The 16,749-nt window shown below is 44.3% G+C and overlaps 1 protein-coding gene across 2 annotated transcripts in view; it reads left to right on the forward strand.

The window, feature by feature from the left end:
* The window catches only part of SLC2A13 (solute carrier family 2 member 13), a 343,282-nt gene that overhangs the window by 304,161 nt on the left and 22,372 nt on the right, over positions 1–16,749 (forward strand). The window contains exon 8 of one of the 2 annotated variants that reach the window (XM_044992736.1): positions 4,443–4,569. The exons of the other annotated variant lie outside the window; for it this stretch is intronic. Coding sequence (XP_044848671.1) covers positions 4,443–4,446 — 4 coding nt within the window. The 3' untranslated portion in view covers positions 4,447–4,569. Of the gene's footprint in view, positions 1–4,442; positions 4,570–16,749 lie in introns of those variants that run through there. 2 annotated transcript variants of the gene reach the window in all.

Here is a 16,749-nt window from a genome sequence, read left to right on the forward strand (position 1 = left end):
CTCCTGGTGAGGACACGCATCACCGATAAGGCGGGTAGTGTGAGCATCAGCCACTGCAGTAATTACATTGGCTAACTTAAGTCTGTAGAGTAAACATGCCTAGAGAGAGAGAGGCAGAGACTGATTCCATAGACTCTGAATTAGGCAGAGAAGGTACTTGGCCTTGGGTCTCCTGCATCCAGATAAGTGCCCTAACCTAGCCATGAGGCTATTGGCTGTTCTGGGGCAGGAGGGTCTCTTTTTCTCTTCCTTTTTCATGAAAATTTTGGGAAAGTCTTGGTTTTGTCCCAATGTGAAATTGGAAAATTTTAGAAATCTCAACTTTTTGTGGGATGGGTAAAACCTTTCGCACCCACCTCTACTTATGAAGTCAACTGAAGTTAAGCACTAGATGCTGGTACTCTGCATAGAGCAAAAGTTAATTTCAAACATCCCTCCATGTTTTCAAGAGTGCAGGGAGAAATAAGAAGTGGGTTGTGGGCAGAGAATGGACTTGCCTGGGAAGACCTAGGTTTAAGTATTGTGATCCTCAGCATCCAGATGAGGTGGTTTTCTTCCTGTTACTAGAGAGGAGTAACTTTGAGGGCTGTGCAGCAGCACTCTAGTGTGGAGAATCAGGCTCTCTTTCCTGCTCATTTTTATATCTTGTGTTTATATGTGCAGCACTCCACACCTGCAGTATGTCGAAACTAACTCCTTATTCTCTATCTGTGTGTGAGACTGAGTGAATGAATAAGTAAAGTACAGCTTCTCCTGGAGCTAACAAGTATTTGTGCTTCTTTAGCAAAATGCATGTATGCTGGGAAACCCTGATGACAAGACTGTTGAAATATGGCTATTAATACCATTTAAATTCTCGGTCTTCACAGACAAGGTCAGCTCCCAGACTGCTGCACTGGGCAGCACAGTATGGGGAGGAGGTGAGCAGCTCTCAATGATGAAAGAACAGGTTAATGACTATTTAGAAAAGCTGGACGTGCACAAGTCCATAGGTCCAGATCTAATGGATCTGAGTGTGCTGAGGGAGTTGGCTGATGTGATTGCAGAGTTATTGGCCATTATCTTTGAAAACTCGTGGTGATTGGGGGAGGTCTCAGACAATTGGAAAAAGGCAAATATAGTGCCCATCTTTTAAAAAGGGAAGATGGAGAATCCGGGGAACTACAGACCAGTCAGCCTCACCTCAGTCCCTGGAAAAATCATGGAGCAGATCCTCAAGGAATCCATTTTGAAGCACTTGGAGGAGAGGAAGGTGATTAGGAACAGTCAACATGGATTCACTAGGAGGGTGGTGAAGCACTGGAATGTGTTACCTAGAATGGTGGTGGAATCTCCTTCCTTAGAGGTTTTTAAAGTCAGGCTTGACAAAGCCCTAGCTGGGATGATTTAGTTGGGAATTGGTCCTGCTTTGAGCAGGGGGTTGGACTAGATGACCTCCTGAGGTCTCTTCCAATCCTAATCTTCTATGATTCTAGGATTCATTACAAATTCCTCTTTTACTATGAGCCATATCATAGCATACCATAACAAATACTGGACTTCCTAAAACTGCCTGGAACCCCCCTCCCCCAAAAGATACTGTATTGTTTCATAAATGTCACTGCCACCTGTCTCCATTAAGTTATAAAGACATTCCAAGGAAGTTTTTTGAAGTATTGCTCATTACAAGATGTCTGTAATTCATACATATTGTTCTATCAATAGTATTTTGAAGAAAGAGCAAAACTTTATGATTACATCAGCCCTGACTATCACTTTTGATATTTATGCATGAAATTGCCATAAGTCTTAAGTAGCCTTTACTAAGTAATCTTTACATAAGTAACCTTTACTGTCATTCTGAGATGTTATGATTTCTTTATATTAATAAAGGAAGAGAATCTCTTTACGTCTGTTTAGATATAATAAAACAAGATCATAATAAAAGTTGAAAAAACTAAGTTTTAATTAGAAAGATAGCATTTTTAAAGTAATATAATCCTTATTAATTAGATTAATCATATATTACTCAGCAACTAAGGGTGAATGGTTAACTTAATTATGTCTTGGGAGCCACTGATGAAAAAATTGTCTGTTCATCCTAAATTATCATCAGTATGTGTTCTATCTACAGAAGTGTGGAAATTCTGCATTCAGGGATAATTGTTATTTATTTATATTACAGTAGCACTGATATTGGGATCCATTGTGCTAGGCACTGTACATGCACAAAGTAAGAGACAGTCCCTGCCCCAAAAGGCTTCTTATATTGCAATTGTTATCTCCTGTGTTGAATTTCCTAACAGCCTGACTGAGTTCTCATCACCTTTTAGAATCTCTAGTCAGCATGAAAGGCCTGACCCAATGCCCACTGAAGTCAGTGGAAAGATTTTCATTGGCTTCAGTAGGCTTTCGATCTGGCCGTAAGTATGGCCATTTCTTATATCATTAACATATAGACCATCAGTATCAACGCTAAGGGGCAGAGTGGTCTCTCGAGTGCTACTGACATCTGGTTCACAACCAAACAGTTTGAGATAAGAGAGCCTTCAAGATATGTTACACAAATACTTTTCCAAAAATAAAAATTTAAAACTGTGGTCAAGAAATAGGTAAGTAGATGAAACATATAGTGAACAGACAACTGTGGGCAGTGGACACCTTGAATTGCTTAACATGCTTTATTTTATTTTATGTGGTCCACTCAGAACTGTTTAAAATATGAAACAAGTAATCTTCAGCACAATTTGTTTCAGTAATTTAATTATGTATCAAATAAATATTAATTCAGATGTTAAATCACGGACTCCTGAATTCTCTCTCCCAACTCTCTACCACTGATTTGCTGTGTAAATTAGGGAAAATCCCATAATCTCTCTTACCACATCAAAAGCACAGAAATAACTAACAACTTCTGCCCAAAAGAGCCCTGTGTCTGGAGGAGCAGGATTGCTGCAGATTAGGTTAGGGGTATGTCAACTGTGCTATATGGTCAGTTTGCACAGTTCCAGGCTGCACTATGTCTATCTCAATCCACCACTTTTTGCCCCCAATCATGAACACCAATTTCCCAGACCATTTACAATAAAGGATAGATTTTTTAAAAAATCCTATGTACCATCTACAGCAGAGGTGGGCAAACTATGGCCTGTGGGCCACATCCAGCCCACAGGACCCTCCTGCCCAGCCCCTGAGCTCCTGGCCTGAGAGGCTAGCCCCCGGCCCCTCCCCTGCTGTTCCCCCTTCCCCGCAGCCTCAGATCACTCTGCCGCCAGTGCAATGCTCTGGGCAGTGGGGCAGCGAGCTTCTGGGGCAGCGCCGCTGCAGAGCCCGGCCTGACCCGGTGCTCTGTGCTGCGCGGTGGCGACGGTGTGGCTGGCTCCAGCCAGGCGGCATGGCTGTAGCATTGCCAGCCACTGGTGCTCCAGGCAGCACGGTAAGGGGGAAGGGAGTGGGGGGCTGGATAGAGGGCAGGGGAGTTTGGGGGGGGTGGGGAGGGGTCGGGGCAGTCAAAGGACGGGAAACGGGGGCTGAATGGGGGCAGGGGTTCCAGAGGCAGTCAGGGGACAGGGAGAAGGGGTGGTTGGCTGGGGCAGGGGTCCCTGGGGGGCAATCAGGAAGGAGGGGTTGGATGGGGTGGCGGGGGGTAGTCAGGGACAGGGGTTCCCGGGACAGTCAGGGGACAGAGAGAAGGGGTGGTTGGATGGGGAAGGAGTCCCGGGCTTCAGGAATGAGAGGAGGGGTTGGATGGGGCAGGAGTCCCGGGGGGGCAGATAGGGGGTGGGGGCCGGGCCACGATTCCCTCCCCTAACCAGCCCTCCATACAATTTCTGAAAGCCGATGTGGCCATCAGGCCAAAAAGTTTGCCCTCCCCTGATCTACATGTTGCAGATCATTGTTAGATTAATTTATAGTCAATTGTTTTTAAAATTTATGCTTTACTTCACAGTTGGATCTTTGAGCATAATTCCCTTGAAAGTCAAAAGAGTGTCCGTTCAAAAGGATAATGATTGGGTAATATCTTACTATCTTCAGGCACTTCAGACAACTCCATAACATATATCACTGAGTACTAATAGAGAATGTCCAAACCGTTTAGCTTCTTTGTGTTTAAGTCAAGGTACTGCACATGTTACTTCTGAATATCCATCACAGTGATTTACAACCTTCCTTCTAGTTGTTGCTCATCACTGGAATTCATAGAAACAGAAATTTAGTCACAGTTGTCAGAAGTAATAGACTGTTCATTAGTGAATGTTCCACTCTGATTTTGAATCATTTCACAGAAATTAGTTAATCCATTTCCTCCCTCCCCCATATAAATTCATATTAAAGATGCTAAGTTGGCAGCTCTAGGAACTGAACATTTCTGTTTATCCACTGAAGATGTACTGGACAAACATCTTACCCCACCCAGCCGTGCATACACAATCTCATTCGTGTGTCTCGACTCTGCTTTACAGGTGACCATCTCTGGGGCAAGAGAATAGTGTTCTCCATTAAGATTCAGTGCTACGTCTCGCTGCTGAGATTGTTGTTTGCCAGTTGTGATGTGTGGATAGCTTTAACCTACCGCTGTATTTATAACAAAAACATGTTTAGTCAACAGCTTTCTGTTTTCAAATTTGTGAAATGGAATCAATCTTATTAAAAATTCCTGAGGACATTTCATGTGAATGTTTTACTGTTGGGCTGTGTTGGTGCTGCGGTTTGCGTGGTTCTGGTTCTGTCTTACATTTAGTCATGGTGCGCAGGACATAATAAGTAATGCTTTGAGCGCAGTGTTTTGGTGGGGAACAGGCAAGCTTTATCCACTGCCACATCATAATAGCAATAGCCATTAAGCCTTCTGCCTCAAACTCATTTCACTCTGTCCAGCTTCCCATTATTCTTTGTTATAGGTCTGTATACTACCCTAAAGATCAACAGATCCTAACCAAACTTGGTATTAACAGCCTTCAAATACTTTTAGACAGTTACTGTTTCTGACCACCATCACTCCTAAATAACCCACTTCTACCCGAGGTAGCTAGATTATAGATGTTACTTCTTCTAAACTTTTTACATAAGTCACTACTTCTTTCATTCACGTTTCAATATACTTGTAAACTTCATGAAAGACCTTGAATAGTTCATTGGAGATTCAATGAAGCATTAGTGGAAATTACAGCATGCAGCAAAGCACTGTCACAATTTTGAACAAGAAGTCGTATAGATCCAAAATGTGACTTGTCTTTTATTGTATCTTTATTATTTGTGGAAATGATCATGTTTTTCTTAATTTGGCAGCTGTTTCCATATCACATACAGAACAACTACTTCTCAGGTATCCCAAATATATGAGCGGGAACCTTGTTATTAAAACTCCATAAAAATAGTTCAGCCCACTGCCTGTGGCGATGTTCTGAAGCACATCCACATGGTTATAAAATTTTTTGGGTGGGGGGAGGGGTTCTTTGGTATTGCTAGTGTGGATGCTGTAAGAAACAAGTTCGATCTGTCTTTTTAACAGAAGGAAAAAGATGACAAATGTTTTATTTTCAGAGGTGAAGAGTTCAGCAACATCATGAGATGCATATCATTAGAAAGGACAGACACAAAAATTATGTTTAAGTAAAAAAAAATTAAATGGCTCAGATGAATGAAGGGGGAACAACCACCAGATTTCACATTGCTTGTGATATTTGATGTCATTCCTGACAAGATTAAAGTTTGCATCTTATAAACCAAAGAATCTGGAAGGACTATTGAAGAACTTGGTCTCAGAATTCAGTGCAAAGTCGCTTTGTGATTGCTCATGGTAAATTGAATCTATGTAGGAAGTTCAGCCCAGTAATATAACTGTTAGATAGTGGACCACTTGGATTCATCATTCTTTGTGGTGGGAAATATATTTTACTCATCGTTGCCTTTTGCAACTTCACTGGATCCCATTGCACTCTTTCACTAATGCTTTGTTTCTTATTATTGTTGCAAAAGGAGGAATATGTAGGTCTACCCTTATGGTGGCAAGTAGGTAACAGACCCTATACATCCAACTTGCTCAGTGTTAATTAGAGAGAAGGTTGGGGAGGTAATATCTTTTATTGGACCAATTTCTGCTGGGGAGAAAGACCAGCAGAAGTTGGTCCAATAAAACATATTACCTCACCCACCTTGTCTCTCTAATATCCTGGGACTGACACAGCTGCAGCTAAACTGCATACAGCATGTAGACAGTCAGGCAACGCTTAGGCAAGTAGGGAACAGACACACCACAACCCTACATGGCTCTCTAGTTGCCCAAGCAGTGTTTTCCATGTCTGCACTGCTGTATTTTGCAGTGTCTTGTCCTGCAACCTGCTGCCAGAGCCCAGGGCCGCCCAGAAGGGGGGGCAAGAGGGGCAATTTGCCCCAGGCCCCGAGCCCCACGGGGGCCCCCACCAGAGTTTTTCGGGGCCCCTGGAGCGGGGTCCCTCACTCGCTCTGGGGTGCCCGGCAAACTCTTGTGCGGCCGGGCGCAGGAGCTTCTGCTGCTCCCGGTCTTCGCCGGCGGGGGGTCCTTCCGCTCCGGGGCAGAAGGACCCCCCGCCGGCGAATTACCGCCGAAGACGGAGCGGGACCCGCCGCCGAAGTTCAGCCCGGTCTTCGGCGGCGGGGGGCCCTTCCGTTCCAGGACCCGCCGCCGAAGTGCCCCGAAGACCTGCGGCGGGGCCCCCCCGCCGCCGAATTACTGCCGAAGACCGGGCTGCGCTTCGGCGGCGGGTCCCGCTTCGGCGGTAAATCGGCGGCGGGGGGCCCCCACCGCAGGTCTTCGGGGCACTTCGGCGGCGGGTCCCGGAACGGAAGGGCCCGCCGCCGCCGAAGACCCCGGGACCCCGGAATCCTCTGGGCGGCCCTGCCAGAGCCTTTCTCTGTCGCAGTAAAAGACTGGGAGAGGGTAAAGGCTCTGGCTGGGGGGTGGCAGTGGGAAAGGCTCTGGCGCTCCCCACTGCCAGAGCCTTTCACTGCTGCTTGTAGCTATACATCACAGTGTTGACACAGCCTGCCTTTCAGTATCCTACACACTGCTGCAAGTGTAGACAAGGTTTTTAAAATTGCTAAAATATAATAACTTGTTCTCTTATGAAAAATAAAAAGACATCTGCTGTCCTCCTTCTCCTTTGTACTACTCCTACTGCAACTTTAACCTTTTATGACATCCAGTTCCAATAAATTGTTCTCTGGTATTTTGGGGAAGCATTTTCTACAACCAAATATGAACAAATCATGCTAATAAATGAGTCACATTGTAAAATGGGGAAAAGACTCCTCAGAATAACTTTTTTTATCTACAAAATATTTAGTGAGTACTAGAAAGACTGGAAGTTGCACAGAAAAATAGGACACATCAACTATTAATCATAGCATCATAGAATATCAGGGTTGGAAGGGACCTCAGGAGGTCATCTAGTCCAACCTCCTGCTCAAAGCAGGACCAATCCCCAACTAAATCATCCCAGCCAGGACTTTGTCAAGCCTGACCCCTAAGGAAGGAGATTCCACCACCTCCCTAGGTAACCCATTCCAGTGCTTCACCACCCTCCTAGTGAAAAAGTTTTTCCTAATATCCAACCTAAACCTGCCTCACTGCAACTTGAGACCATTACTCCTTGTTCTGTCATCTGGTACCACTGAGAATACCGTAACTCCATCCTCTTTGGAACCCTATTTCAGGTAGTTGAAAGCAGCTATCAAATCCTCCCTCATTATTCTCTTCTGCAGACTAAATAATCCCAGTTCCCTCAGCCTCTCCTCATAAATTATGTGTTCCAGCCCCCTAATCATTTTTGTTGCCCTCCGCTGGACTCTTTCCAATTTTTCCACATCCTTCTTGTAATGAATGTGTGGCCCAAAACTGAACTCAGTACTCCAGATGAGGCCTCACCAATGCTGAATAGAGGGGAATGATCACATCTGCTGGCAATGCACCTACTTATACAGCCCAAACTGCTGTTAGCCTTCTTGGCAACAAGGGCACACTGTTGACTCATATTCAGCTTCTCGTCCTATGTCCTTTTCTGCAGAACTGCTGCCTAGCCACTCAGTCCCTAGTCTGTAGCAGTGCATGGGATTCTTCTATCCTAAGTGCAGGACTCTGCACTTGTCCTTGTTGAACTCATCAGATTTCTTTTGGCCCAATCCTCTAATTTGTCTAGGTCCCTCTGTATCCTATACCTATCCCGCAGTGTATCTTCTACTTCTCCCAGTTTAGTGTCATCTGCAGACTTGCTGTGGGTGCAATCCACGCCATCCTCCAGATCATTAATGAAGATATTGAACAACACCGGCCCCAGGACCGACCCTTGGGGCACTTCGCTTGATACCGGCTGCCAACTAGACATGGAGCCACTGATCACTACCCGTTGAGCCTGATGATCTAGCCAGCTTTCTATCCACCTTATAGTCCATTCATCCAGCCCATACTTCTTTAACTTGCTGGCAAGAATACTGAGGGAGACTGTATCAAAAACTTTGCTAAAGTTGAGGAATAACACGTCCACTGCTTTCCCCTCATCCACAGAGCCTGTTATCTCATCATAGAAGGCAATTAGGTTAGTCAGGCATGACTTGCCCTTGGTGAATCCATGCTGACTGTTCCTGATCACTTTCCTCTCCTCTAAGTGCTTCAAAATTGATTCCTTGAGGATCTGTTCCATGATTTTTCCAGGGTCTGAGGTAAGGCTGACTGGCCTGTAGTTCCCCAGATCCTCCTCCTTCCCTTTTTTAAAGATGGGCACTACATTAGCCTTTTTCCAGTCATCCGGGACCTCCTTCAATTGCCATGAGTTTTCAAAGATAATGACCAATGGCTCTGCAATCACATCTGCTAACTCCTTTAGCACCCTTGGATGCAGTGCATCTGGCCCTATGGACTTGTGCTCGTCCAGCTTTCCTAAATAGTCCTGAACCACTTCTTTCTCCACAGAGGGTGGTCACCTCCTCCACATACTGTGCTGCCCAATGCAGTAGTCTGGGAGCTGACCTTGTTTGTGAAGACAGAGGCAAAAAAAGCATTGAGTACATTAGTTTTTTCCACATCCTCTGTCACTAGGTTGCCTCCCCCATTCAGTAAGGGGCCCACACTTTCCCTGACCTTCTTGTTGCTAACATACCTGTAGAAACCCTTCTAGTTACTCTTAACATCCCTTGCTAGTTGCAACTCCAAGTGTGATTTGGCCTTCCTGATTTCACTCCTGCATGCCTGACCAATATTTGTATTCTCCTCCCTAGTCATTTGTCCAAACTTCCATTTCTTGTAAGCTTCTTTTTTGTGCTTAAGATCAGCAAGGATTTCACTGTTAAACCAAGCTGGTCACCTGCCATATTTACTATTCTTTCTACACATCTGGATGGTTTGTTCCTGCAACCTCAATAAGGCTTCTTTAAAATACCGCCAGCTCTCCTGGATTCCTTTCCCCCTCATTTTATTCTCCCAGGGGATCCTGCCCATCGGTTCCCTGAGGGAGTCAAAGTCTGCTTTTCTGAAATCCAGGGTCCATATTCCACTACTCTCCTTTCTTCCTTTTGTCAGTATCCTGAGCTCGACTATCTCATGGTCACTGCCTCCCAGGTTCCCATCCACTTTTGGTTCCCCTACTAATTCTTCCCTGTTTGTGAGCAGCAGGTTAAGAAGAGCTCTGCCCCTAGTTGGTTCCTCCAGCACTTGCATGAGGAAATTGTCCCTTACACTTTCCAAATCTTCCTGGATTGTGTGTGCACTGCTGTATTGCTCTCCCAGCAGATATCAGGGTGATTGAAGTCCCCCATGAGAACCAGTGCCTGCAATCTAGTAACTTCTGCTAGTTGCTGGAAGAAAGCCTCATCCACCTCATCCCCCTGGTCTGGTGGTCTATAGCAGATTCCCACCACGACATCAAACTTGTTGCTCACACTTCTAAACTTAATCCAGAGACTCAGGTTTTTCTGCAGTTTCATACTGGAGCTCTGAGCAGTCATACTGCTCTCTTACATACAATACACTCCCCCACCTTTTCTGCTCTTCCTGTCCTTCCTGAACAGTTTATATCCATCCATGACAGTGTTCTAGTCATGTGAGTTATCCCACCAAGTCTCTGTTATTCCAGTCACATCATAATTCCATGACTGCCAGGACTTCTAGTTCGCCCTGCATGTTTCCCAGGCTTCTTGCATTTGTGTATAGGCACTTAAGATAACTCATTGATTGTCCTGCTTTCTCACTATGAGGCAGAAGTCCTCCCCTCTTTTACTCTCCTGCTTGTGCTTCCTCCTGGTATTCCATTTCCCCACTTACTTCAAGGTTTTGGTCTCCTTCCCCCGGTGAACCTAGTTTAAAGCCCTCCTCGTTAGGTTAGCCAGCCTTCTTGCGAAGATGCTTTTCTCTCTCTTCGGTGGAGCCTGTCTCTGCCTAGCAATCCTTCTTCTTGGAACACCATCCCATGGTCAAAGAATCCAAAGCCTTCTCTCCGATACCACCTGCGTAGCCATTCATTGACTTCCACAATTTGACGGTCTCTACGTGGGCCTTTTCCTTCCACAGGGTGGATGGATGAGAACACCACTTGCACCTCAAACTCGTTTATCCTTCTTAGCAGAGCCACATAGTCTGCAGTGTTCCACTCAAGGTCATTCTTGACAGTATCATTGGTGCCCACGTGGAGAAGCAGGAAGGGGTCATGATTCGAGGGCTTGTTGAGTCTTTGCAGTCTCTCCGTCCCATTGTGAATCCTAGCTCCTGGCAAGCAGCACACTTCTCGGCTTTCCCAATCGGGCCTGCAGATAGATGACTCAGTCTCCCTTAGGAGGGAGTCCCCAACCACCACCACTCACCTCCTTCTCTTGGGAGTGGTGGTCATGGAACCCCCACCCCTAGGACAGTGCATCTCATGCCTTCCAGTCGGTGAAGTCTCCTTCTGCTCCCTTCCAGCAGATGTATCATCTCGTCCACTCTCCGCATTAGTACTTGTGGAGAGAACATGAAAACGGTTGCGCACCTGTATTTGCATTGCTAGTACATGGATGCTCCTCTTTCTTCTTCTGGAGGTCACATGCTGCCAATTTTCTTCACTGTCCTTTTGTCCCCACTGCGCAGCCTGCTCTGATTCTTCAGAATGTTGTGCCCGCAGAAGCATATCCTGACATCTGTCCAGGAAATCTTCATTTTCTCTTATGCAATGTAGGGTTAATACTTATTTCTCCAGTCCTTGATCCTTCTCTTCCAACATGGAGACCAGCTTGCACTTCGTACAGACAAAGTCGCTTCTGTCCTGTGGAAGAAAGACAAACATGGTACTGTCACGGAGTGTGGGGGAACAAGGCCCTGCACACCCGATTTCCTGCGATTCACCTGCCAGTAAAACAGAAGGTTTATTTAGACGACAGGAACACAGTCCAAGACAGGTCTTGCAGGTACAGACAACAGGACCCCCTCTGTCAGGTCCATCTTGGGGGGCCCCAGGGAGGCCAGAGCCCCGTCTGGGCTCCCCTCCATTTCCCCAGCCAGCTCCAAACTGACTCCCCTTCAGTCCCTTCTCCTCTGCTTTTTTCCTTTCCCGGACCAGGAGGTCACCTGATTCCTTTGTTCTCCAACACCTTTAGCTATCTCCTTGCAGCGGGGAAGGGCCCCGGCCATTAGTTGCCAGGAGATGGAGTGCTGGCCATTTATGCACACAGGCCCTTTGCTCTGCAACAATCTCACACCCTAGAGACTTAAGAAATGCATGGGGGAAACTGAGGCACCCACACAGTATTCAGAGGAAACATTAAGAACCGTCCCAGTTTGTCACAGGTACATCCTGTGCAGGTCACAGCAGCTGATCACTCACCATCCATATTACCTTCCTTCTAAGAGCTTCCTCAGCTGTTGCAGTTACTACTCAGAGAAGCCTCTAAGATGAAATCCTCAGTGGGCTCTCCCCAGGCGAGATCCCAGGCAAACTCCCTCTGTTTGCCGTTCCTCTGGTTCACAACTAGCTGCCTTTTTATAACAATCAGGCCCACCTGGAACAAAGCATTCCCAATTCACACTTTTCAAACAAACAATCAAGCACATGGTCAAACTGACAAACTGTCCCCACAACAGACATTCAGATACTCACACTCACACATCCCATTCCCAACACAGCCCCCCAGTGCAGCACTTAGCGTAGCTCCTCCCGGACAGATCCCAGGCAAACTCCCTCTATTAGCCTCTCCACTGTTCGCCACTCAGCTGGTTCGCAACTGGCTGCCTTTTTAAAACAATCAGGCCCTCTCTCTCTCTCTCTAAATATACCTGTAGAGCCATCTTACCCACAAAGCTGGTGGGATTGGAGTTTGCATGTTGAAATCTTGAAAATAGTTTTCTGAGCACAGATACAAATGTGTTCCAGGCATTTTGTTTTTGCTTTTACTGTGCTGTGTATAATTTTGCCAGATAAAGATTTGAACACTTCTGGTGAAATTTATGGGTCTGAATTTCCACAAGGTCTTTACCGGGTCTCTTTTTGAAGCCCACCCCTTCCCTAGGTCCAGAGCTCCAGCCCAACAAAACACATTTTACACAGCTATTTTTAGAGTGTTTGCATGAGCCCCACTATCCCACGTTTGTCAACGTGGGCTGGGAGGCTGGCTTCAGCAGGCTGTCGATATACTCTAGTACCTGATATGTGTGCACAGTCAGGTATTTAAAGGCCAGAATAGTAGAGCTAGTTAAAATGTTGAGTTCAAACCCCCCCCCCCTTTTTTTTTTTAAATGAAGAGAGGCTTGGCTTTGAAAATTCTCACAGGAACATTTTTGTTTTCCTCTCTAAATGTTCCAATTTTTTTAATAAAAAAAATAACAAAAAAAATTTGGGATTTTTAAACTGAAATGTGGGTTTTTTTTGTTTTCTTGCAACACCCCTTTTTTCCTTCCTTCTGCCCCTGTTTTTTTCCTTTTTGTCACTAAAAAGGAGGAAGAAGAGGGGAGAGGGGAAAAGGGGGGGGGAGGCAGGGTAGGAAATATAAAACAATTTGTCTTTTAATTGGGGGTGTGTGAGAAAAACAAAAGGATTTTTTTAATTTTTCTGACAAAAATGAAAATTGTACACATTTTTATTAAACATATTTTAAGTTTTTTAGCCTGATCTACTAAATAGCCAAAACTGTGCCTGCATTTTTTTTATATCTGAAAATTTTGGGTTAAAGTGGCCAGATTATGAACAATGGTGTTAATGTAAACTGCTTAAACTTAAATCTGACTAATCGGCAATTACATTTCTACAGGAGATACCATTAGTAATTAGTCAATTGAACATACAGTGAGTACCTTTTCAAAGCTATTGTCTAGCTCTTCATAAGCTTTCAGCTTTTTTGTTTAAATTTTCAGTTAATTTGTGGTTTGTACCTGATAAAATTGTGAAACTGCACCAATGAATTATTAATTATTTTGAATTTTTATTTCAGTAAAAGCCACAGGCTCCAATCAAGATCAGAGCCCCATTGTGCTAGGTACTAACTATGCAAACACAGACATACACAGCCCCTTCCCTGAAGAGTTTATTATCCCCTTCCACCTCTAGAATAGTAGAAATAATTTTAGGAGGAAAAAAAAAAGTCAGCTGCAATTAATATAATCATTGTTCCTATGACAAAAACAGGTATTTGCACTTTTCTCTTCTTATTCTTTAGATGCACTGTAGATTTGAGTTGCTATAATGGATTGGGCCGGATGAGCGCTAATAGCTGCTATAAAGTTTCAAATAATAGATCTTTAAAACCAGGATAAATGCAGTGTTCTGCTTCTCCCTATTTTGAGGAGAACTTTTCACATGCTCAGAAAAGCATAAAAGAAAGGCCAGGTAAATATGTCTGATATTGTCCTGCAAGGAAGTAGAGAGATGTCTTTATTGGTTCATGAAGTTTATAATGAAGAATGAAGCTGGAAACACATGAAGTCAGTATGACAGAAGAAAAGGTGCATTGATGCTAATGGTGTGGAGGAAGCCACATGGAAGATATCAATGAAGCATAATAGGGGGGTCTGAAGGAGTATAACAATAAAAATCGAAGATGCCTGGAAGTAGAATATGTCAGCATTGAAGAAGACACTCAGTTCAGAAACCAATCCAAAGTTGAACATTTTTAGTCAGAGGCTGAACTATGTAAACATATGTATAATGACTCCTAAGTTGCAATGAGTGGAATTATTTTGACAAATCGTCAATTCACCAAAAAATGCCATTTTGGGGCACTGAGACTATACACGAATATGGGTCGAATTTGGCAAATGGTTTCAGCTGAAAAATAAATTGATTTGTTTCCCCAAAAAGCCAAAAGTGGTTTGTTTTTACCATTTTGAAATGAAACATTCAACTTTTAATTTCAAAATGATATTTTGTTTTGAAATCTATCTATATTTACTTTTTAAAAGAGTGAGAAACATGCTGAAAACAAAACAAAACAACCTTGCCCCAAAAAGCCAAAACAAAACTTGTTTTGGTGTGTGTTTTACATTTCGGGTGTTTTTTTAATTCAAATTTTTCAGTTTTTTGTTAATTGAGAAAAGCTGGAAAAAAATCAGTTTCAGTTTGAAATGAACCAGATTCTTTGTTGGATTTTTGGATCTGGTCCCAAAGCTGAAAAATCAATTCATTCAGCTCTCCTCCTAAGGTTGATACTAACTGCTGAACAAAAAATATTAGAATAAAATGACCACATAGGTACTCACAGCAGCTGCTGTGTACTAACTACATCTTATGCTCTTCCTTGGCCATGAGTCACTGTAACAGTGTGCTGGTACAAAAGCACCTAACTAGCCTCTGCCCCATCAGTTCCAATCAAGGGAAGCAGATTGGGGCTGATTGAAAAGGCCTGATGCCGGCCTGAGGATTGGCAACACCTGCTGGCCTGACAAGCCAGAAGGCAAGGGGCAGCAAGGGAGAAGTGAGTCAGGGAGGGAGCTGGAGACCTCCTAGTTGAAGGCTGACTCTGCCTGTAAAGCTTGTGTATAGCTGGACACTGGTGATGGGACAACCTTAAGTAAATAAAGACACGGGTGTTGCACAACCCTGAAGCCTCTCTGAGCCTTATTGGGGAGAGCAGGCGGGCCCCAGGGGAGGGGCAGGTCGTGAACCCTGTTACAGTCACTTTAATCTGGAATCCTTAACTTCTCCAGAAATTAACAAAGGAGATGATAGAATAGAAAAGATTCAAACGTATAGCGTAGCTCACTGTGCAGTATCCCTTTTGTGCGGCAGGGCCCATGCTGAGTAATCATTTTGTCCCAGGTGTGAAAGTACTACCAAATAAACCATGCTGATAGTCATCCCACCATCTCAATTAATGTTACCAGTTGGTTACATTTCTGCATTTGTTCCTATATATGCTTGACATAACAAAACTTGTTTTAAAATCATACATATAATACTCCTGGAGCAATTTTGTGCCAAAAAATTAAAAATTCAGTGCACAATATTTCAAAATTCTGCATAATTTAATTGTCAAAAATAATATAATCATCTCAGTTTCAATTATTTTGGTAATTTATTTCAAAATACCTGTCAGCAAGTGGGTCTGTAACAGTACAGACCACAAAAAAGATTCAGGAAATGATTTTTGACAAATAGATTCCTTACTAAGGATATTAATACAGAACTTTCAGTAATAATTCATTTAAACTACAATAAAGAAACTTATTTCCCTTACCTCTCAGAAGCATTGCAAAGGCTTGGGGGAGTTATTGGTAATGGAAGAGCTGAGGGAGAGGGAAGTAATTTCTGAAAAGGAGTCTGGGAGTGAACCTGAAGGGTTGTTAGGTATAGGTGGCAAAAGTATGGAACAGGCTTTTGGCGGGGGGGGGGGGGGATTGTTAGGGAGTTGGGGAGCCTCCCCCATGCAGACCTTGGCTAACCCTTAACCTCTCCCATTCAGTCAGGCACATCTGCCCTTGTCTCCATGCTTCCCTGAACCCCCACTCAGCCACCCCTCCTCACCCATCCCCATGTGTCCCTGCACCCCACTCAGTCACAACTTTCCCCCTATCCCCATGTGGCCCTGCACCCCACTCCCATTCAACCCTTGGCTCAACGCTGTCACCAGACTACCTCCTGTGCCCTACCCCAGCTGTCCTCCCCACTAGCCCTTTTGAACCTAAGTCTGTGTGGCCCCCTAGCAACCCTATGCCCCACTCTGTCTTTCCCCCCCCATATCCCATGCCTCACCTGATCCTGTGATCAGGGTGCTGTGAAGATGGCAGCCACTGCCCCACTGTCTCCGCAACTGGCTGCTTTGGCCCTGAGCTGACTGCCCTCTCTTCTGGCACCACAGCAGCCCCTGGTGGGTGAAAGGTGTATTTTCTGCAGGGGACATGAATTCTGTGTGTGCTTAGTGGCACAGAATTCCCCCAGGAGTAGTATAAGGATTTTCATTGCTTACCTAAGAAGATTTATGATGCAGGCTTGCCTGTGCTTTCCATGAAATGCAACAGTTAATTTTTTTTATAAAAACCCAAGGATTTATTAACTGAATTCCTGATTTTTTTTTAAAAGTAACTTTCAGTTATTGAAACTTTAACTGAAAGTTTGTCTTCCTCTACTGCTGATTTAGTACTAATGTGGAGACACCATAGAAGTGTGTTAATGTGAAAATGGATTCAACTGATATCTCATAATGCCCTGAAACTCCATTATTATTAGTCTAGTAGAGAGCTACAGTTCCTTTCATTTTAGCCTAACAACATTGGGTACCCAATTTAGAAGTCATATTATCCTATTTATATGGATCATGTTGTGATTAGGAAAATAGATTGTG

Source organism: Mauremys mutica, chromosome 1 (assembly GCF_020497125.1).
Source record: "Mauremys mutica isolate MM-2020 ecotype Southern chromosome 1, ASM2049712v1, whole genome shotgun sequence".
Classification (NCBI taxonomy): Eukaryota; Metazoa; Chordata; order Testudines; family Geoemydidae; genus Mauremys; species Mauremys mutica.